A 23,914-nucleotide genomic window follows, 5' to 3' on the forward strand; every position below is an offset into this window, starting at 1 on the left:
AGCTAACTCTTGGAGTTAGTATTTCGCAAACTTCCCTGAAATATTTTGTCAAATTATGAAGATCACTGAGGGGTAATAAATGTTCTTCCTTAGCCAGAAAAAAATTGACTTTGAGATGTTTGCATGGAAGCCTTTCATATGGTGCCTTTGCTCAGTAGTACTTAATGGTGGGCAGTTATTTCCTCAAAACCTGACTCGTACCCTCTTCATAGTATTCTACCACAGGTTCCGTAAATATGCCTGTGTGCGCCATTACCATAATTATATATATACACATGCATGTGTAATATGTATGCTCTGTTGGTACTCACTGGTCGGTGCGGTGAGATCGAAGGTAGCGGTCTTTTCTCGGCGAGGCGAGGTGATGCTGCCGCGCGGGGAAAGTCCCAGCGAAGTGGAGGAGGCGCGTTGGCTGAGACCGCCGCCAACAACGCCGGCAGCCGTAACATTTCCGGGGGTAAAAACAGATCCCCCCGGGTATCGTGCCACCGGCTCTCGAACCTGGGGGTGATCGCTGAAGAACTTCTGCAGTGGCGTCGACGACACAAGGGGTGGGGCAGCTCCCCTGGGAAAACCCTGCTGGGTGGCCAACGGCCCCTGGCAAACGGTAGCGGCTGAGCCAAACGGCGACGGGGGTTGAGCCGAGGCGGCATCGAAGGGAGGCTGCGAGTGGCCATCGACTTCCTGCAGCCCCGTGTCTCCCAGCAGTAAGAGGCCGCCCTCGACGTCCTCGTCCGCCATGGCACCAGCCGACCACCACCCACCGTCACCAGCTGTCGAGCAGACAACAGCGATAAAAAATAAAACGACTCTACCGCAATAAATAACACTGGGAGCGGCACGACGTGGCCTGGAAGTTCAATCCATCAGAAATCAAAGGACGGAAAGACAAAGAACATATTCGTTAATGATCTTTTGTTGCTAAAACTTGTAACACTATTCGGATGTGTTCTTTTCACTTTAACCTGATAAAAGTCATACGAATATTTCTTGCTTGGATATATATGTCCCTTGTAAGTTTTGTCTTTTTTAGTTTCAATTTAGGATTTATGAATTCAAAATTAATAAAAAATTTCGTGTATACTTAGTTTAAAAATAATATAGTGCTTTGAGTATGGCCTAGACAATTTAGACTTAGAGACCTATCACTCAGAGTTCTCTATTGCTGGCATCGCCTGCATGAATGGGTTGACGGGTAGGAACTTAGCCGCAACGCGTGAGACACGCAGCTGCATGCAATATTGTAACGCGCTTCTTGTATATAGGTGTACGTATCACGAAAGAGAGAACGTCTTTTTATTCGGACGCAAATAGAAGATGCAACTGACAGCATAAACTCTTCTGCACAATTTTTCGCTCCGGACCGCGTCACCGTTTTTCGTCAAAACTGCATTTGTTCCAAACGAATGCAATACTAAAATTACAAAACGCTCGCCAAGTATGCGTTACTGCGAAGCTTATGAATATCATGTGAGTTTGCATAACTATTCGTAAATAAGACACACCGCTGCAATTATTTGTTAGCGGTACCTTCGTTTCTCTCTACCTAAGAGCCTGGCGGACAAGAACGGGGGACCTTTTGCTCATGCAGATGATGGATAAGGGGGCTAACAGTTGCTTGTGCTTGTTTTGTTGTATGCAGCGACCTGCCGAGGTTGAAGATCACTGCACTTTTCGCCGCATGAGCAAGGTCAGTGTCAAACAGGAGAGCCTCAGTTGCACTTCGATGCGAACCAGACCAGATGGTTGATGACCACCAAGAGAATCCAAGTACATGAGATGCCGCCGCTAAAACAACTCATAGGAAACCGTTCCTCTAGTACCACACATCTTCTCTACTTTACAATACGCTTATAAGTGCTTATACCCAATACCCGGGTGGTAGTCCTATTAGAGTTCGATTCAGTCAGCAGAACAGCCGGACTCGATTCCATTAGCGGTGCACAAGCCTCAACACGATGCGGATTTATGAATTATCGCCAAATAAACAGATCCAGCCGTTTAACCAAATTCCCATTAATGACAAGGCACCAGAACTTTACACATCATTTTTTACCAAAAACGTGACAGTCATCTCTTACTCATTGAGGTAAATCCGGTAAATAAGAAATTGGATGCCTTTCGATTCGCTATGATTCAACAAAGTGGGTTTTTACTCCTCTTAGAAAAGTAAAATAGAAGTTTAATATGTAAATTTCAAATTGTTTAACATATTGGCGCATAAAGCTTTGTCGATGCTCGTTTTTTTCTATTTTAAAAAATTTTTTTTTTTTCTATTGCATACGCTCGAAGGCGTATAATACCATTTGGAGTGCATATATATATATATATATATATCGGATTTTGATTAGATAGATTGCTCAAGCTGTGGACTTAAGAATTAAGATTCACCTTCGAAGCTTGATCTGGAAACACCTTCGGCAATCTCGTCAGAAGTTCAGTTTCAATGAAGATCTGTTTAGCACACAAATGTGTCAATACCTTATTCGATAGGAAAGGTTTCGGTAATGATCATCGAACCAGCCGATTCCATCGAATTAATTTTTGACCACAGTGTATCAGATAATGCACCAAAAGCGTATGTAGATTTTTTTACAAATTTGTTTTGAATTGACAACTTACGCGGATGGGTTAGGCCTGCAAAGCATGTTTCGAACTGAATGAGGTGTCTCTGAGGACGAAGACGTACCATATTAATCACCGTATAGACGAAAAAGCTCTCCTAACTCTAACAGAATTTCTGAACAGAGTCAGAGTCATTTGGAAGCCGATAAAATTATGCAGTTTCAAAATGTTTCAGGGTTAGGTACATAACGAAATGAGGGGCTCGTTTATATCTACAATTTTTATTATCTTAGGATATATAGTTGTATCATATCGATCATTCAATTATTCCAGCGTGAGTTACCGTAACTGCAAAACCAAGCGAGCAGAGATGCTTGGTTTGTGCTTTGCCTAAAAGGTATTGCCATTAAATGATGCGTTTAACTGTCATATTTATACGACAGATGGAGATTTTTAGTTATTAAGAAAAAGTTTCTTTAAGAAAATTTTTTAGAAGGTATCTAGTATTTGTATTCCGGAACGTGGAAGTTACATTCGAGCTTATCAATCGTTGGTATATAATAACATCAGCCTGGGTTGTCTTATCCGCCTACCGCTAAATGGACACCTTGGCCTTATGCCTACTATATCTAGCAATACTTCCCTGTCTGTATAGACCTGCGCCCATACGAGCAATGCATAATATTGTTTCACTAAATATAACTATGAATTCTTCATCAACAACGCTCCCAAGACCTAAAGACAGAGTGGATTAGTAAAAGGTAGCATATCGAAAAAAATGTCGATAATTATCAATCTCATCCAGTTTGCAACAGATACAAATCTTATTCTTTTCGAAAGCTTGTAATACCTACAGTATGTCTTTCTAGTTTTCGTTTGGGAGACGAAAAAGTCTTCCGAACGTCTGATCTCTTTTTTGATTCCTTGTAGGAAGGTTTCGGTTGTTGGCCGTTGCTATTGTTGGTGCGTTGATTATTGGGCAGCGCGAACGAGTTTAAGTTACTGCTTGTATTTACGTCTTTAGCAAGATTCGTTGCCGAAATCTGACCAAACTGTTGCGCGCAGTTAATGTTTAAGTTGTTGTTATTCTTCGTTGTCTTCTGCTGCTGCGTGCACGGTGGATCTTGCGAGGCCGCAGGACTATCGGCAGCTGTCCCCTGGCAGCTTCGTGGGGCCTTACTCCACTTGTTGCGGCCAGCGGCAGCGGTGGTGGCCCGTCGGAGCGCCTTGCGCAGTGAAGGGAACGGAATTCGGACCCGAAACGAACTCTTGACGATGGGCTCGAACTTAAGCTCAAAGATGATGAAGCACTGCTGCGCTTGCCTGATCTCAAAGCCAATTCGCATCTCCCGGAACCTCCTCGGGAACATCATCGGTGCTGCCTGCAATGAAGAGACATAAAACTGTTAGATGTGGATTTTACATCTATTATAGTCAGCCCGCTATTGCCATTTGTCTTCGTCGTCGGAAACTAGGCCTTGGTTATGTAAAAACCTGTAAGTTTCAAGGCAACATAGTGCGTTCAAAGCTTTATAGCAACCTAGGCGCTAAAACTATCCGTATGCGCTTGTAGAACGCATTTGACAAGAGTTTGCGTAAGCTAGCGGGTGTTCCATTTTGTTTCCAGGCGTCCGGAAAGCATAACATGAATAGGTATCTAACACAGAAGTTCGGTGAGGGAGTGCGGCTTCAAATAGAAAAGGTAGAGTCGTATGAAGTTCCTTAGTTCGGGCAGGCGGCTTAAACGGAGTCTGTCCTCATCATCGACGGGTCTTTGGAACGGCACACTTGTTTCAAGTTTTTACCACAAACACGTTTCCTTGCTCTAGAACGTCGCATGTTGTCGCGACCCTCGAGGGTTCCGCGTTATGAATTAAGAGGTGTTGTCTTTCTGGATGCAAGGAGCTCCTCGAAGTATCAATAAACGTCACGGTTATGCCCGATAACCGTACTTTCAATAAAAAAAAACTATAGTTCAGTACACAGCGCGTATTTGTACATTTGTGAATACATTAACCAAAGATTAACGCGGGATAGCTTGTGAGCCTTATTCGATTCGGTTAAAGAGATTCTAATCTTTAATCGTTATGCCTTGCAAGAAGCGATGGTCTGCGATCTTTTGACAACACAACAAGTCGAACGGACGCCTGCGTCCAGAATACTTCGCTAGCTAACGTTGCGGGAAAGGCGTACTACTCTTATCTGTCGTACGTGATCAGTCGAAATAATCAAAAAATCATAATCATCTACAATTTTCAGAACATGATTTTTTTAATACAATTGGCCTACAGAGTCTAATAAGATATAAGATGAAGAACGCCCCGTTTAAAAATATCAAGACAATAGACCTGTATACGGTGCGGCACTATACGCAGTAGACACAACGCTATACTGATGATCCTCGAAAATGGACGAATATTATTCACAGTGAGACACACTGACATTCATCTATAGAACAATAGCTCGATAGATTCGGAAGCTCCTTCCCTCACGCATTCTGGAACTTAAAGTTCAATATTTTTAAGTACAGGTTTGAAGGTTGAAAGCTAGAAAATATGTCCACATCTAATGTCGATAGTAAACAAATTCGATGCATGTCAAGGCAGGGTAGAATATCTTGATAATCTAATAACTATACGATATTGAACTATAAGGTACACCATGGCCTTGTTCCTTGGGTACAGATCTGGCCTGTATTGGGTCGCCGCGATATATGTTTGTCATTATTTGGGCCACCCATTCGCAGCACCGGCTGTGACCAGTTGAGAATTGACTCAGCTTAACACATTCGACTGTTCACGTGTCTAAATAGAGTCACAAATGGGAGTAACTCGTTGTTTGCCAAAGTTAGTCCATAAAGGCGCAACGTGGAGCTGATTAAAGCTGTTGTATTTCAACGTGCGTCCGCGCTCTTATCACCGCTCGTCATGCTTGAGGCTGTTCAGTCACGGCATACTATATTTTTGTCCTATACAAATTGACATATTCACCAGCAAAGTTTAACAGAGATGTTTAACATATCATCCTTATCTCAGTGTGTTGATCTTCTTTCAACATCTAAGAGTTCATGAGTTTATAGCTACGCTCGGCGCTCGCGTATATCTCTGCGGGTTTCGAACTGACGGCCGCCAGCTTTGCAATCCGAAGGCTAGCTGGCAAGTGGCGTCCATTCAAGTATCTCCATAGCCGACTACTTCTAAAGCAGGCTTAATCATGTAACTCTACCTCTACCATACACATTATGCCTAGCTATTTCTGGCTAGAATGGACCCCTATATCAATGTTAATTTCAACTAGCACAAAATAGAAACCGGAATTAGCCTTAATAGCTCAGTGATGACTTTCCGCACTAGGCCTATCTAGTCTTACTGACAAGCCTTTTCATCTCTGAAGTCTCGTTCACAATGAATAACTGTCGGCGTTCTGCCCTTGTATCCCTATGGTGTACATTTTGTCACCTAAGCTTGCTCTGGTTTGCTGTCTTAAAGCCAAGCTTCTGCGTTCAGCGTGCGCAAGAGTCATCAGGGGCACATTCCCCCGTGTCTATTCCTATGTGCGCTGGTGCAGCATCCAAGAAAACTGTCGAATATATTACACTAAACCAGAACTCTTGACTTCGTTGAAAGGTGTTGCTTGTCGTAGAACATTATGTCTCCCATGATGTACGCGATCTATTGCCGAGTCTTCTTCTGGCACACTTAGGCTAAGAATCTTGCTAATGCCGACAGCCATCCAACCGAATCCACTGAAGCACATATACGAGTGAAATAATATTTATATTGCAGTCCTTTTCTAAGGGCCGTACATTTCGGAGGCACCTTTTTTTTTTTTTTTATTTTCTCTTAGTCGCAATGCGCGGTGACCTCTGAGCAATTTCACTGGCCAGAATTGAGCCATCTGTTTGTCGCGGGACAAAGTATCAAAGCACCGCTTATCATATGGACAACAAGATGACCCTGTAAAATCAGCGGACTTTATCGGATTCACCGACTATGATTACGACTGTGTTTATTAAATATCTGTAATATTGAGCTTGTTTCTGACAACCAGGCCACGTTCATTTGATTCTTTGGAAGTTGAAGCTGTTAAGTGACTGTCCAGCCATCTAGGCCATAGCGATGCCAAACAACTAAATGCACCCTATCATCTCCGGGGCCCAACGCTTCTCGATGTGCTTACTTAATTATAGGTTTATGTATTTAACTTAACACTGTTGTAGATGAGAAGCTAAGTTGCATCATTTCGATCAGTTCTTACTTGATCAAAACAGAAGCTTTTTCTACGAAATTTACTCAGCAATATAATACCTACGTCAAATGTCCATGTTTGAATCGCGGACCATCTAATTCCGTCAGCGATCCCATAGCAAAAATGTATCTCATGATAATCAATTCGTCTGCTAGTCATCAGGAATATAGACGGCAAAAGTTTAACTACAGGGTTTATGATCCTTTGTCCAAAAACTAAATATCATCTGTTTTCTTTATATGCATTCGGCAGAGATAAGATGGCATCCATAGATTATAGTTCTGGGAAGTTAAAGTTCTGTATTTTGCTTTCCTGCTCGAGCTATGATGACGCCATTTATAGGGGATCGTTTATGCACTTCGTTTCGTAGAATGCTATTTACATATATTTGCTTTTAGCTTCCACGAAGTTCGCATGAACGTTCTGGCATTCCTCTTGGGGCTGCAAAAATATTTTAAACTGAAATCCGAACTAAATCGTCTGCTATATCAGGAAGCAGCAAGCACTGCTCGATATTGTTGCCTGTATCGGGGTTGCTAGGGGGAAAACTAGGCTATCACCTCGCATTGGTTAACTTAAACCTTTCTTATAAGCCGGAATAGTCAGTCCGCTTGGCGAAACTTTGGCTTGAAAGGTAACTGCTGTTGAAGAGCAAAATGCCCCCGTTAAACACACCGTCAGCAACGAGAGCCTTGAATGGCCGTATAAGAATGTGCCATAAGAAGAGCAACCGAAAGCCAACTGCAAAAAAAATCTTAAGATTCATCTTTATTCTCAAGCTTCATTGCTTTGCACAGATAGAAAGAGCTCTTATTATAAAATAGGCGAGACTCCATGATATGTTCAGAGTAATAAGTTATTGACACTTGGCAAACATTTTTGTTCTGTAATATATTAAATGCAGTATAGAGAGAAACATTTAGCAAGGACTAAATCCCACGCTCTACATTTTATCCACTACCAGCTTACATAACCTCTTGTGTCTCTTATATATATATATATATATATATATATTGCATTTTTTACGCCATGACCCTTGACGATTTCATGGTATTATTATATACAAATAGCTTATATTTTACGAGAACGATACTATACTTAACAGTTACACATTGTGTTATCTGTTCATTTTACAGCTATGAAACTGGGAAACGTCTTCTTCATACTAGAGACACTCCACCATACAAGACAGTAATTCGATCAATATTGATGTTTCCCAAATATACGCTCTTTCGCCTAGCATCTCTATTTACTGGCCAATTACTGGTTATTACGAAAAACATGTACATGTGAAAACTACACTCTTTGATGATTATGTAATAGAAACCCAAATAGAAATAGAGTTCAAGGTGATTTAACGTGAACAATGTTGAACGTCAAAAGCTCAGTCGCGACCCAGACCTCATGTTAGGGTTACGCCCAACGGAAGCCTGTTTTTTGTTACAACCGTGTAGCCGCACACAGCTCACCGCAGTGCCGCCAATACGCGCAAGACTTCAAAGATTTTGTATGTGCATCTGTTACGTGTCCTTTTTTGGCCACGTTAGACAACGTTGACTAGGGAAAGGATAAGGTTGTCGTGCCGCGACAGGCTGCGATTAGTCGTACACGCTTTCTCGTAAGGTATACGCTTAGACAGTAGTTTGTGCTGCATTTGTACAGCAATCCTACCTTTTCCTTTGCCGTCCTAGCATCCCTAGAAGACGTTTAGGAATTGAAGTGGTTGGCCAGGTCTTAGGTTCTCAGCCTGAAATTAAGTTAGTTAATGATCTACGGCTTCGCGACGTCGTTATGGTACCCAGCAATGAGCTGCCGCTGTTTAACGTAGGCTAGAATCTACGGCCTGAGCGGAATTTGTCGAGCATTCTCTTTGTCCATGTTCGAACACAGTGCGTTGTACTGCTGGATTGCTTTCTTGATAACTTCTTTCCATCGTCTTGCTATCGCAAGCGTGCCTCGGCCGGCACGGCGAATTTTTTTTTTCTAGCCGAATATGAACGCGCTGTAAAAATCTATTCACGCTAACACCACAGATGGGGTAATATTAATCGAAAAAATAGGTCTGGACAAAATTTTCGACTGTATTTGCGGATGTTGCAGCCTGCAAACAGCCTGAAACGTCAGAGGGCGCACGCATTGCCAACGTTTAAGTGTATGTATAAGTGCAATAGAACGCTCAACTGAGAAGGACTGAATCATGGATTTGTTCGAAGTCTCTTAAATCCTCTATGGTTTTTATGTAATGACGAGATAAAAGTAAAATGTTCTCGTACGCTGTGCCGATAAACTTTGCGCGGACGGGTTGGGTTCTAAAAATTGTTATTTATTTAAATTTACTTTACGAAATCTGAACGATTTACACCAAATGTACAACAATGCATGCTTGGAATACGTAACTAGCTACAAGCAGTAATCTCTATTAAAGGAAAAATAGTTTTCTACAATTAAGCGTGTCTGATACGAACGCCATAACAGTGCCCAAATCTAAAGCGAGCCTGTTTCTGGCCATCCCTTAGTTCATTCAGGATTATAGATCCGGATGCGGCATTTCGTTGTCTAAGACGAGCTTTGGATGGTACTGCGTACACGATTTATTCGTAGTTATCCGCATTTTACACTACAGCTTCCCTAGGCACGTCTCGCAGGAGGGATCATTTTGTTTCAATTCATACAAAACGCTATACTTATAGCTATTGCCTAGTAGATGAGCTTTCGGTTGGTGCTCAATCGGACAAGCTAGAGTAAATCTGATCAGATACTTCACGACAGACTAGGCAGAAATGAAGCAAAGTATCTTTACAATCGCTTACGCTTATGAAAACGGCACTATTCTATTTCAGCCAAATACCCCATATTCGCATGATTACATCAGTAAAACATCTTCAGACTAACGAGCAAGCGATCTGACCTGTAAGACTGGCATTTCGTATAATCGCTGGCGTCATAGCCCGCCGTGGATTTTAGCGAGTCTCACGCTATCTTCAGCCGGCGCGTTTTATCTGCCCATCTAACCAGCACGATTACATTATCGGTGCTGAATAACTAAGTAGTAACATTTAGGTGAGCTCGATTGATTTTCCTTCTGGCGATTTTGTGTGTTTCTCAACATAAAGTGCCGAAGTGGAAAGAGGGACAGATGTTGTCGGCCAGCAGAAAGCACCGGTTGGCGGATTGTTTCGTCAAAAATTATAGGGAAAACGCAAAATTGCTTAAATGTTTCACATTACCTAGCATGCAGTTATCAGCGTCGCCACCAAGCCGAAAAGGGCCTGCCGCTTTCGTCACACAAGGACAATGTTAAAATTAGAAAAAGGCGGACCGTGTGATTGTTTACAGGTACCTAGATATCTACAGATAGGTTCGTCTCGTATAATATTCATACTAAAAGACTGTAAACTCACTATGCGATACTAAACGGACCGGGCCCAAAGGCCGTAGACCCGCCCAGAAACTTCAGCTGAATGCTTGAATGAAACAAGTCAATTTTTATTGGGCAAATCAAGTCGAAAATTGCACCGCTGAGAACTGGGCACAAGCCTGCTTCTTTTCAGATGAATCTCATTTTGAGATTCTCGGAAGAAGCGGCCTTCATTCCTTCAGACATGCTAATGAACGATGTTCTGAGAACTGCGGCATTTTGAAAATCAAAAATCCATTAAAAAGTTTTAATGATTAGACAATACTAGAACGGCAGGAATATTTTAAGGTTATTGGAATATGGGGCCTCAGATACAGGAACGGTTCCCCGATAGTGACTACGTCTTCGCGCACGATGGGTCGTCTGGTCACAAAGCGAAGAGTGTTATCACACTACTCGTTGCCAATAACGTCCAGATGATGCAGTGTATTACCAATTCGACAAACCTTAATCCCATAGAAAATAGCAAAATCATGGGTTCGGGAAGGATAGGAAATAACAAATGTTTCTGATTTCCGCGAACAAGCCGTTAATGTTTAGCAATTGTATCCCCTTATAGCTGAGGTAACGCAGAGCTATATCAGAAATATGCCCCAAAGAGAGGCGACAGTCAGGGCCGTTGCAAGAGGAGGTGGCTATAAAATACTGATGCTTGCAACCCATTACATCGTTTATCAGCTATTTTTCAGTAAAGCATCAGTCTAAAGCAGAGTAATGACTTCCATCACTGGACTATATCTCGCTTCAATGTTGCGCAATTGGCCTTGAAAGCTAATTTAACTGAATATTTTTGAGTTAGAGAAATGACTGTAAATGGTGTAGCGTTGAACTATATCTGTATTCCGAACTTATGGGTTTTCGTCTTAGACCCAATTGACTTTGACCAAGCTTTCGTTCAACCTTTGATTTTATTACGGTTACCATTTTCTCCGATGAGAACGCCATTCTGGATGCTCGTTCTATAATGGCGATTGCCCGCTGACATTACGCTCAGATGTCGTCCCGTTTCTTTTTTCCTAAATAACCGCCTCGTTTTCTTAGCCAGACTTTCTGTGCCCTTCATTCGTTATACGATCTGTTTCCCCGTCTGATTTGTTATCGCGCATTTTATTTTAGTATCTTCCATGGTTTTCTTTCTACATCAATGGTTAACCGGCGATAACGGCAACGGGAAGGGCGACGCCAGTAGTAGCAAAAAAATCGATTGGTCTGCCAAGTCGCTCCTTTTCTATCTACTACTGTTAGCATTATCCGGTTCTCTCTTTGGCCCCTCCGTGTCAGTCAGGCATCTGTTCTGCTGTAAAGGAAAAAGTTCTCATTATTATGTAAGAGTGAGGGTACTATATGCGCATTTGTTTTGCGACTAAGCGTCACTGGCGATAGAGCCGCGTTTCGTTCTCTCTACGCGCAACTTACGCTAGCGTGTTTTGGTGGAGTCGATGGAGATGACGGTTTTTTCTTATTCGCTAGTAAAGTCTAAATCTGGCCTGTTTCATCTTCATTCGTGCTTAGTCTCTTCTTAGACCTTTTATCGTGCTTTGCTCCTAATCTTCTACACAGTCATAGTCATTCGCCCATTCCATATTTTGCTTTTATACTTCTTTTCCAAACGGCCACCCAGTGAACCCCAACCCAACCACGGCCACTTCTAATCTTTTTGTTTCCGGCGGTCTTGCTCACGTTTCAACGCTTCATAAGCCAATACCGGCGGAGACGGTGGGAGCCACGGCAGTGCTGAGAGTTCCATCTTTCCATTCCTCCGCGTGCCCTTTGTCTCTTTCTTCTCCTACGATCGTCAGAGAAGGTCTTTGGGGGACTCGCTGCGAACTGGCCTAAGGCAAAATATCTTGGTCGCGGCCCAATTGTACATGGCTAACAACGATACGTCGCTGCAGAAGAGCAGGATGATGCGGGCTACTTTTTAGTTTTCCACGTCATTCATCTATCGCTCCGCTACCCACGTCACTTGAGTTCACTTCCTTTTTCTCTGCTCGTCTCTATACCCAGTTACTTTTCATTCTGGTTTCAGTTGGCGCTAGCGTTCTACGCGACTTACCCCCCATGCTCGTGGCTAGTGTACCGCAACAATCCACTCGTAACTAGGAAAAAGGGTGTGCTTTGTTTTAGAATAGGCAACGGCTCAATGCTGGTTTGGTAGCCTAAAGAATATCAGGCATGGCCCGAATAAAATTGCAGTGAAAGCTATGGGACGGCAGAAATTCGCCGAACTTGTAAATAAAAGGCCTACGCTGTTGTTATCATCGTTGTCGTCGCGCAGATGGTTGTCTAAAGGTATCTGAAACATAATTAGGACACCTTTATCCGAATGGGGTCAATCGCAGCAATATTCTTTCCAGTAGCATACCAATGACAACAAAGAACAAGTAGACAGGTAAGTATTTTTCGATTACATTCGTAACTCTTTGGACTGACCTTGTGCTGCTTGGCCTGAAATGACAGACACATAATGAAAAGGAGCCAAAAGGTGACTACAGTAGAGAGGCAAAATCCGCAATTAAACGAGTAGTTTATATTGCTGAGGCGAAACCACAACTAGGAAAATTACTTCAGATGATTTCGGGCCACAGAAACCTTAACAAAAGGACACTGCGCAGCAGTCAATTACCTATCGCTGACCTTTAGACAAGGCGCGCTTTATACGCCCACGTTCGTATATACCTTGGTTTCTTTTTTGCTCACATTAAAAATGCCCTACTTGGGCAATTTCTTATAGTCAGATACTTTAACGCCGCCGGAGGCAGAAGTAAACAATCTGTTAAATAAATATTGTTGATCGGAGCTTTTGTATGAACCGCATGACGTGCCGCTAACAAAGAGGGCTATGCAGTTCCCGATTAGGGAACAATTTTAGACTATCGTAAATTATAGAAGAAATACATTTTTCGTACTTCTTGGATCATCAAACTTCGAGCAACTTTGAGCTTAACACATAGGGACTTCTCACTGTACCTATCTTAAGGGACAGCGTGCAAACCCAAATTTAAGGGCTGGCTTGTTGTGTCACAAACGTTTTTTATTTCCCACTTTTTTAGTATTCATCATATAAATGAATTTAAAGGCAGCCGGGCGAAAGCTACATTTTATGCGTACGTCCCAAATCACGAACGCAATACAACAGCTTTTGCCGGCAAAAAATAAATAGCTTTTCTCATTATAGTATTTCGTCTTGCAATAAACCAGAGGGAAGAATTGAAAGTGTTCTTAGCTCTGTTTAATAATTCCTTACTGTTATACAGGCACTAAGAAATGTTTAGACTGCCATGTTGACGTTACGTCAAAGGTTCCGCCTTATGATCATATGGCCTATAGTCCGTATCCACCGAACACTTTAAAATAAAAGTTGTATGGAGTAAACAAAGAATATTGATTTTGTGTGGACAAGAACGCCCGTACAAACGTTGAATATGCAGACGAAGTTATTATGACACACGCCCTGTTGGCGTCATCAGACGCTGTTAAATAGTTAATCAGGACCTATCCCGATGCCACCACTCAAATAAACTGACTCTTATGCATGAGCATACCAGTAGCGCACTGCACGCATGTATGTGATGTATGATATCTCCTGGCGGCTATTAAGATGAAGCCGTTATACGCTCGCGAAGTGCGTTAGCGAACGCTATGGTGACCTCTCGTGCACATTATATGCTCCATTGCTGTACGAGTAGACACCATCGAACGAAGCTGTCGGACACGCAGGCTGAATAAGCAATCATCCAGTGGCTCACCACAGTGGCCTGTTGTCGTATGTTCTGTGCTATGCTCGCCAGTATCCCTCAGTCCTGCTCCGATCCGCAACCTGAGGGGAGTGGACACCTCACCAGATCGTCCTTTAACACCGCCTTTATAGAGAGACGCAGCACCTTATATACATGCGTCGGAGATACAGGCGTATTTCGCACGAAAGGTAGATATACCCTTGAGCCTTATGCACAGCAAGAGAAGAGCCCCTAAGGCCTATAGCGACACGAGACACATTTACTCTGCTTTGCCCCTTACCATTTCTTTCATGTTTTCCTAAAACATTAGAGGAGTCGAACATTTCAGAAGAATATAATTTAACGATAGCTGGCAATGTGTAGGAACGGAAACTCGCTCAAAGGTCATGGCACGCTAATATTATACATTTGTTGGCACAATATTACATTCATGCTGTAGCTCATGTATACAGTGCTATAAAAATGAGCGCGCTAATTGCTCTCCTATTTGTCTAATTATTTTCTCAATTTTAAAAATTAAAAGCAATCGGCGTCAGTTACTACCAGGGAAAACTCGACCTCGGTTCACTGGATGTTGATTGGCGTTTCGTTAGTTTTTCAAACGAAAATTAAGCCAAACCCTGTGCGAACTTGACAACCCATTAATCATGCCCACATACACATTTATTATTGTCAACTAAGTAAAGACGAACTGCTGGAACTGTCGGCACCGAACCATCACATCGGCAGGTCCTTCGCTTGTCGCAGGTTAATTTTTAAATTTAGGCCTCAGCAAAAAAACGTGGCCATCGTATTTGCAAGTAGGGGCATATTCTACTGCGCATTGCCGTTTATTGAATTTGTTCTAAGCCCGAACTTTTGACGGATGCCGTATGCAAATGGCAGCATTGGGCGCAGTGTCATTGGGGTCGTTGTAAGGATCACCGTTCAAAAAGTCCAAGAGCATTTTTTTTTTTTGCATAATTTTACATACTGACCGGTTAAGTTGTTTTCATGTCGCATTCCTAATAAAGGTGGAACCCTAATATTCAAAACAACAATTCCTATATGTAAGTGACACGCTAGGGATTGGTCCTGACGGTAAAGGATGTTATTGCCTTTGTAAAAACTATCTGGTACTCGACTCTTTTTGTGGCGAGCTCGTCCGTTTCGCTCGCTTACTTTTTACAGCATGTCACATCATTTTCCTTTTGAAAGATAATTGTTCAAGGTCTATTGAAACTTTGCAGAGTGACCAATTCGCAGAATTTGAGTAACACCTGCTGCCGTCGTATCAACAAGTCGGGCTTCCACAGCTGCATCGTGATGTGATGCGTGCATCTTGTATACATAAAGGTGGGACAAAATAAACAACCAACTCTTTCACTTATATTATATAATAGAATTAGGGCAAAAAGCCGTACAATTGCTCGTTTGCCGCTAGTCTTAAACGTTAAAACGTAAAAAAAAAAATAAAATAAAGCTTTCATGCGAAGCTAAATCACTATTCATTACAGTAAAGCTTCTTCATCGGATAGAATTGACGGTTGATCACTCGATTTGAACACCTTTGATATAAGAGCCCGCTAAAAATGTCGGGTTAACAGTCTCATTATACATTTCCATGACACATCAAACTACAGTTATTTAGAAAGAAGACGTAATTCTTATAATAATTATTATTATATCATTCAGAGCTTAGCCCTTTAAACGAAAAGATCCGAAAAGGCAGTACGGCAGATGGACAAAAGTGTCGGCAGGATCAAAAAATGTTTCCGAAGCGATACATATGGCTGCGTCTAGAATATGGTCGACGAAAACCCGCCCACTAGGCAGTCATTGTGCCTCTCTGGATTGGTTATACAAATTCCAGAATTTTCAGCACATCAGAAATGATCATTAACACACGATAATGATGCCTGTCAACCTCAGACGGTATTTAGATATATATAATTTCTGCTTGAATTACACATACAATGTCCCTATCATTAATAAAGAAGCGTTTAAATTTAAACAAATGTGTATTTTTCACAGCCTCACGATATCGACTAGGTACCAACTTATTTTTTGTTTGTTTCGAAGGGCTAGTAGTTTACTATATTATTTACCCCATTAAAAGTCTGGTATACGTGGAGCGGTAGGAACTCTCTTCAAAAATACGTTACGGATAGAGAGAATAATCTTAAGGTAAGAGTACTTACTTACTTACTTTGATATAAAATCGTCCACTTGTTAATACGATTAGTGGCTGTCCATACGCTTAGTAATGAACGTGATAAATACAACTCATTCGCTGTTAAAAATAGTTTATGAGTTTGGGTTACTTTGATTCCTACTACCCATAGGTATACAAACAGTTTATAACCACTGCAGTGGAATGCGCTTCGTTAGGTTGTCATTAGAAGTTGCTGCACCGGAAATCAGCCCCTCTGAAGTACGCAAAGCCATATGTGCAAAAGTCTTACTTCACTATACTGGAGTCAAACGAAGCATTTTAGCGAAGCAAGTGGTAATGTAGCCTACTTCGTTCTCGTTTTCAGATGCTCCGTAAAAAGGTTTTCTGTTTGTTGGGTTAAAGTGCCCCGAAACTTACGGCTCCGAAGTCTCTTGGGACGCTATTACAGATGCTTTGAGGTACATACGCGCTCATGGCCAAAGCAACTCACACAAGTAGGGGGTCGATTGGTACGTAACGAACGCTTGTGGCATTTAGCTCCTGTTTGTCCGGCAGCGATTAGGGACCCAAAACCCGGGACGCAGTACTATTTCTCCACTGGATAGCATAATAGCAGCTCGGAGCGCTAAACGGGAGCTTGCTAACACAACAGACAAAACTCCGGCTACTGAATATTGAGGTAACATAATAAACCAACCTGATGGTAGATGGCGTTTATCTCGCAATTAGCACGGGTGTGTGATTCTTCACTGTTGCTATTTTGATCACTCGTTTTTGTTTCACCCGGTCATAACATTGCAGACAATGAACTCGATTTGCGTCATTTAAGACCATTCTCCAGCAATGAATTGAAGAAATAAGTACGCTATCTGAAGATAGATGCATAATGATCTTTCGTAGTATACATGGGCAGGACAAAAACACTTCGATACCGGTACGAAGCTAACGAAATAGTAGTAAATATACAATATTAAGGTTGGTACCGGTTCATATTATCGACAGTGCGTCCGTGCACCAAGACGATTGATCAGTTTGGCCATTTGTCGTGTCCTATTTTAAACGCTTGCTTACTGCGACCTAAATTATATTTGCCGACGATGTAGACGATACTGCGCGAGTATAATACTCGAGAATAATAGAGAGATCAACTCGGTCGTAATGAGTAAGCTAACTTTTTCAATTTATTAAATTTAAGCTAAGTAAGAGATAAAACATTTGCCGTCCACCTAGCTCTGTTTTATTGTCGGGATATAAGAAATCCGGCAGCCTCACAGTTTCAGATATATTAGGCATAGAACGCGGTTTGGTATGCAATTACATTCGAGCTGCGCGTCCAAAAAAGAAGTTGAGCCCAACGGGGATATTTCATGCTTGTATTGATGTCACACATGTAACATTAGGCAATAAAGCATTCTAGAAGAACGAAGGTAACTGCAGTAGTATGATTCCGTAAGGTTATACTGCATTGTATCAACTATACTGCAAAAGTTATACGCGCCTTTTTTTTAGGTCTTTCGCTGAGTTTTATAACACCTGTTAAAAGGACAATAGACCTTAGATGTAAGTACCGCTTTATCCGATCTTGTAATTGTGATTTACGAAAATGCTCCATGCTTTCGTAAATACTGCACGTCCAGATTTCCATCTAGTTCAATATCTAATGAAATAAAACGATATTTGTTTGGCCTATACATACTTGAATAAGATTTTCACGCTAAAATTCGATTAGGATGAATATAGTTGGCGTGTAGTTCAGATGTGTTTCATTGTGATGCAGCAGACAGGTCATGCGCAGGAGGTGCGGACAAATTTTTGACAGTTGCCCTAGACACTTCTTCAGTCAACTAACGTAAAAGTTTTAGACGTATCGCGGAAGAGCAAAAGGGGCAACGAAAACAGGCGACTTCGAAGGGCGTACAGCCATGTGTACAGAAAAAGTACTATGTCTGTTCTGACAGGGTTCGTAGTACTGTATTATTAATTACGTAGCGATACCATCATCAATATCACGAGCGATTCCACAGCCATAGCTTTTCAGTGACGTAGCAGCTTCTAGGGTAGCGGCAGTTATTGAAACGATAGCCATAGCAACTTCAGCCATGATGGATTGCCGATAAATCCATCTAAGAAATCGCTCGCTATACGTCCGTTCTTGTCGCCGTGGCCTCCCTTCCGATACCAGTTGCCACACAGATGGCACCAGAATTGAAGGCATAAGTGGCAGACAAATCGGATATTACGCGGTAGATGAACGAGAAAAAATAATCAACAGAACTGAGATGAAAAGATGTCACTAAAAATTGGCTGTGTTTATTCGGACGTCCAGAAAATGCGTACACAAACAACGACAAACTGACATGAAAACAGTCGAGATCACTAAAGGCTCACCGAACGGCTTTATCCAGTCTATGAGATTGTTGTTTCGACTGCCATTGGTTTGAAACACCTTTGCGATATGACAGGAACACGCCTCAAGCTCCTCTGTCCCTTTCTAACGAACCTGCCTCTATAATATCCTATTTCTTTTTTTTTTTTTTTTACCTTAGCACGCTGTCACTCAATTAACTGTAATGTCTTTAAAGAGAGCCAACCTTAGGGCTTCACCTTACCTTAAGGTGAGGCCTTAGGGTGATAGAGGCTCGGCGCGTTGAGTTACATTGCAATGCACTGCAAAAAGAAGCCCACACTCACAAAAGAGAGAGAGAGATTTTCAATAACTTGTAATCACGTCATCAGACTTTTTCTCACGAAGTTTGCCCCACCCAGGAACAACTAGTTAAGCTTGAGAGGAAGGCTCGTTACAATAGCTAATAAATAGGATAAATAAAATAAAGATTTATGCTAAGTCGAACAACTGCAAATAGGTCTTTTCCGAAAAATACACAATCGGCAGAGTGTTTTGTTGATAGCCCGCAGAGATGCACGCTAAAAGGTCACTCCACTGATTCTCTAATAGTTGATTTATCTAGTTATATAATGTATATATATATATATATATATATATATATATATATATATAGTCTAGTTATATAATGGATTCAATCGGTCCCAATGGAGCTCTCAACAGGCATGTAAGCGTGTGAGCATATTGCAAATACTGATATCGAACATCTTCATGATTTCCCTCGAATTTTTTAGGGATGACCTTTTACGTCTAGCTAATTAAGGTTAGAAAAATAGAAGAAAATAAGGTAAGAAAGAGTAAATTATTGATGTTACAGTGACCAATATGTTTTAATGAGCTAATATGGATTAGAAAAAGAAAAACTTAAAGGGAGTAACGTTGAATAAGCATCTAAATGGAGCTAACGTGTTTATCCGCGTCTATCAGTGTTAGTGTTGTCAGGTCTGTGCGAATTTTCCTTTAAGCACTAGGCGTTAAGGAAGAGATGTTCCAGTTCAAACTCGAGTTGTAGTTACGGATATCTTCTTCGCTTATAAGGCCTAGCCGAGAGCTGCTAAATGATACTATAGAATAGCTTGCTACTTGGACATTTCTGGCAACCTCTTACCGATACGGCAATTATTGGGTGTAAATCTGTATTGTGTAAAGTTTCTCACAAGCTTATGGACGGTTTGATATAAAATTAATTTCTATGATGTTGCAGCGCTGATTCTTCGAACGGCCATGCGTCACACATCCCTCAGTGAGGTCATATAGATCCTTGGCAGGGTGAGCTCACTGCGATCGTTGTCTATAGTTGATGCCGTGTAGGGAAAATGTTGATATATCCGATGTAAGAAGCGTTTGTGTAGCGTTACGGTAATATTACTAATGCCAGAATTTTTTTTCACCGACTAATGGCCAGCGGTTTTCCGAGGTCGTCTTTCCTTTTTTTTTCTTTGTCTGTTTGAAATAGAGACAATGAACCATTTGTCTATGCTTGTTTTTTCCTGTGACCTTTGCGTGTTTTTGATGAAACTAACTAAGGGTATGAGCAGCAAAATTGTGACAGCCTAACTGGCAAATACAGAAATATTGTAGGGCAATATTTGTTACGCCGCTTTGGAGATTTATACTTCGTCGTGTACAAAAATATGACGAACTCTAGTGTTAAAATAAGGCCCAAAGTGCGATAAAAAAAAATAACTGAAAATCTATCGGCTTTTTCTATACTGACGCATACATTTGTTTCAAAGAAGACACCCTTATCAATGACGGGACTAATTTCGTTTAATGTAGCCAAAGTAGACGGTGCGAATTCAGGAAGCAGAGAAATGGTCCAAAAATTTACACTGTTTGATAACGGTAATGGCACCATTTTAAAGACTTCAAAGTAGGAAAAAGCAGCTTGTTTTATAACCGTGCGCGAATTAACATCCTGACCTTGGTACCATGATTTGCCTTCTCATTACTTGGCAATGAGCCACACGGATCATTTCATTCATTCGTCTGGCCCTCTTTGAAATCTTCATTGTCCTGCTAAGCCTATTTAAGGTTTTTTGGCCTGCGGCACATATAGTCGAATTAGTTTGAACGTTCTACATGATTGTTCGTTTCCACCTTTCGGCTGACGTTTCCGGACTCGACGGATAGCAGCTCGTCATTGCCATATCTTACCTCCGTTGTATTCGGAGCAATGCTAGCTTTTCCACACGATCCAGCATTCGAGTGTGCAATAAATATCGCTGCCCGTCAAATTGCTGCTGCTGCAAAAGCGGTAATGTCAGCTGCGAAATCGATAGCAATACGCACGACAAGGGCAAGTAGGGCTAAGAGTATCAGAGAGACAGATGGCCATGATAATAAGGTATCTAACCAGGAAGTGCGTGTGCAAAACGGAAAACAGAGTTTTTGCGATATATTGACAGCGGCCGTAGTAATAATAATTTGTCTTAAGTAGAAGGTTAAACAGAGCTGAAATAGGGTTTGACATTGTTTTGATCGCTAGCGTCGTCACCGTTGTCGTTGATCTTTGGCCGCAGGTGACGGTAATTCGTTGGCACAGATGACACAACAGAAGCCATTAAGCGCCGACATTTCATAAGAATATGAAATAGATGGGCATGAAGTTTCCATGGTATGATGTCCGGTTGCTTGACTTTCCCCTAGTTCTGGAGACAGCGACAACGATGACACGCATGGCTTTTATGACGGCTCTAACGCATTAGCCCCCTATTACTTACAAGACGTAGACCCCAAGTAAAAGATAGAAATATTATATATATATATATATATATATATATATGTTAAACGAACATCTGCATGGTGCCAAAAACCTCGAGTGTGGCAAACATGAGTTGCATAAGACCTGTTCGTACTTGACATTGATCTGTTGTGCTGAAGGACGTTGCAGCACTCGACTGGGTGCAGATGTGAACGCGATCTCAGCAAGTTTCAAGAAGACGCTTCATTAGTCTGATATAACAAGGAGCCAGTATGCCTGCGACTACGTTTCGAGTATAACCAATGTTGAGCGGATGACTTGTGATGGGTCAGATCCTGGGCAAGACATTCCAGGTCAAAAAGATTCTAATTCGCTTGGGAAGCCAGTTCATCTTTATTTGCCGAGTAATTATTCATTAGCAAGAGGCAGTTATACACGTAATGATCCACTTGACAGGGCTATGAGCTGAAACAAACTTGTTTTATGCGGCTTCCGCCGGACGTATACAGCCATATTTTCAGGAGCTGCACACTTTCATACATATCGATTTTATCGACATAGGATAGCGGCCGGCGATTCGCTTCAATCCGTAGCCAGCTAACAATACGTTAGGTCAAAGCGGTTTTCTCCGGAGTGGATGGGATAGGGTGGAACGATGTGCAACCCCACATCCTTAACTATTCCAGATGGAAGGCTATCACCAAGCGCCAAATGTACCTGCTGTCGCGGAATAAATAATTAAATGTTAAAATATTCAGCTTTTTTAAGGATGCTTTTTACTCCTACCGTTTCATCGCCTCACTCTTGACAGCAAAATGGTAAACCAAGAGAGCAAGAGGATCGAGTTAACATTGCTTGTTGAAAATCCCAGAGAGTCTCAGTATGCCTGAATGGCCGGTACAATTTAACTGCTCTGAAAAGAGGCTGAGGAGATTGGGCGGCGGCCTGGAAATCTCCGCCCTATATGAGTAAGGTGTCGAGTATAATAGTATCAGCTCTACTGCTATCTATAGCAGCACCGAAGAGGAGTCAAGTAAGAATTGTTAGTAATGCTGAAGGTGGTGACGACAATAACGATGGCCCAAGATGCGGTAGAAGTGTACAAAGGAACTGGGGTCGGAGTGTTAACGAAGAAACTGGGTCGAAATGAGGCGGATGACTGTATGTTAAGGCGGGTTCACAGCAACTTATTCGCGTGCTCAGGCCAGCTGCCGGTGTGCAGTGTGACTATGGGCGGCGCTTCGACCTGCCACAACAAAACGAGAGGCTCAGGAAGAAAGACGCGCTGAAATCCTTAGGCCCTTATTAGTACTATTGTTGCTGGGAGTGGCAATGCCTTTGATATATGGTCGTGCTCATAAGGGTTATCCTGACAATGAGAAAAGGTTTAAAGTGCGACCCAGCAGCAGCGCTGATGGGTGGCGCGCTTTTATATTTTTAATTTACATTCTTATCATAACGAAGGTTAGAGAGGCGGGCATTAAGGTGAATGAGTAATTGAAATTGATGAATGTAGTCAAAGGACCGAGTGAGCGAAACGACACGAAAGGCCGGCCGTTTTTTCCGCGCGCCACTGGCGGGGAGGGAAGATCCGCATATCGGCCGTTGGTCATCCATCCGATCATCCGAGTAAGAAAACTCGAACGACGTTTGTCCACTGGTCGTCGTCTGTCGGTCAGTGAGCCGGTCTATCGGGTCGATAGCTTCACTAAAAAGACCAACCTTTAATTGGGACCCGCTTATTATAGGCTGCTTTCGTCTCCCTAGTGTACCGTTGAGCAGAAATTATTCTTACTCTGTCATGCGTTGTGCTCTATCGCATGAATTTCTATCTAGGAAGATCTTTATTACTCAGCGGTTATACATATGGAATGCGCCCTGGGAAACAGAAAGACCGAATTAATTTCTCTAGACTTTTGTTCGTGTAGAGTTGTATGAACACAGAACCTATACAATTGTTTGCCTGTTTAAACTAGTTAAGACTTGCAAGATATCTCTAAATATTTGTTAATATCTTTTATATGACAGGTCTTGTAAAAAGTTGCTAATGAAGTATTTGCGTTACCTTTAAGGAGAAGGATACTCTTGCGACCGGGTTGACGTTCCGTATTGAAACTGAGTTTCTTCGTTTTTTACTCCTTGTTGAACGATTAATTTAGATAAATGTTCACCTTGATCCTTTTGAAAGCAGGGGCTTTTGTGTTTTGTTGCTATGTCGTGCACACTTTGCGACACGCTTTCATTTCTTTGGTGATCATTTATATCAAAACATCGTACGTGTCAAAAAAAAAAAAAGCCAACTTACGTTGCAAAGGATTTCTTGCAAGGTGCGAGAGATATTTGTTGTGGGTAAATGTGCAACAGTGTAAAAAACAGTGAAAGCACGATTTAGGCCTCTGTGCTTGCTGTATTCAACGGAGAAGGGTAGAGATCAATGAACTTTGTGAAGGACTATACAAACGAAATAACGCTCATACGATCCACATTAAACAGACTCTACGTTCTCGCATACTTTTGCCGTTACACCTATAGAAGTCACATAGTAATGAATAAAGGTCCAAGAAACGACAATTCGAAAATTTCGATGCTGCCAGCTATAATACGCGGTTCGGGTACAGAGCCGCGCCTAGAAAACGTAACACATACCAAGTTCTTAATCAATATAAGATCATATTTATTT

At 41.9% G+C, this 23,914-nt stretch overlaps 1 protein-coding gene across 3 annotated transcripts in view; it reads right to left on the reverse strand.

Moving 5' to 3' along the window:
* Positions 1 to 337: 337 nt before the first annotated feature.
* LOC111263515 (uncharacterized) overlaps positions 338 to 23,914 on the reverse strand; it is a 60,671-nt gene continuing 37,094 nt past the window's right edge. For 2 of the 3 annotated variants that reach the window (XM_086969677.1, XM_086969676.1), the window contains exons 2-3: positions 3,420 to 3,947; positions 338 to 850 (exon numbers count right to left, since the gene is read on the reverse strand). In XM_086969677.1, the coding sequence (XP_086825803.1) occupies positions 812 to 850; positions 3,420 to 3,938 (558 nt within the window). In that variant the 5' untranslated portion in view covers positions 3,939 to 3,947 and the 3' untranslated portion in view covers positions 338 to 811. Of the gene's footprint in view, positions 851 to 2,827; positions 3,948 to 23,914 lie in introns of those variants that run through there. The other variant, XM_086969678.1, reaches the window with a different exon arrangement.

This window comes from Varroa jacobsoni, unplaced genomic scaffold, assembly GCF_002532875.2.
Source record: "Varroa jacobsoni isolate VJ856 unplaced genomic scaffold, vjacob_1.0 scaffold_772, whole genome shotgun sequence".
Classification (NCBI taxonomy): Eukaryota; Metazoa; Arthropoda; class Arachnida; order Mesostigmata; family Varroidae; genus Varroa; species Varroa jacobsoni.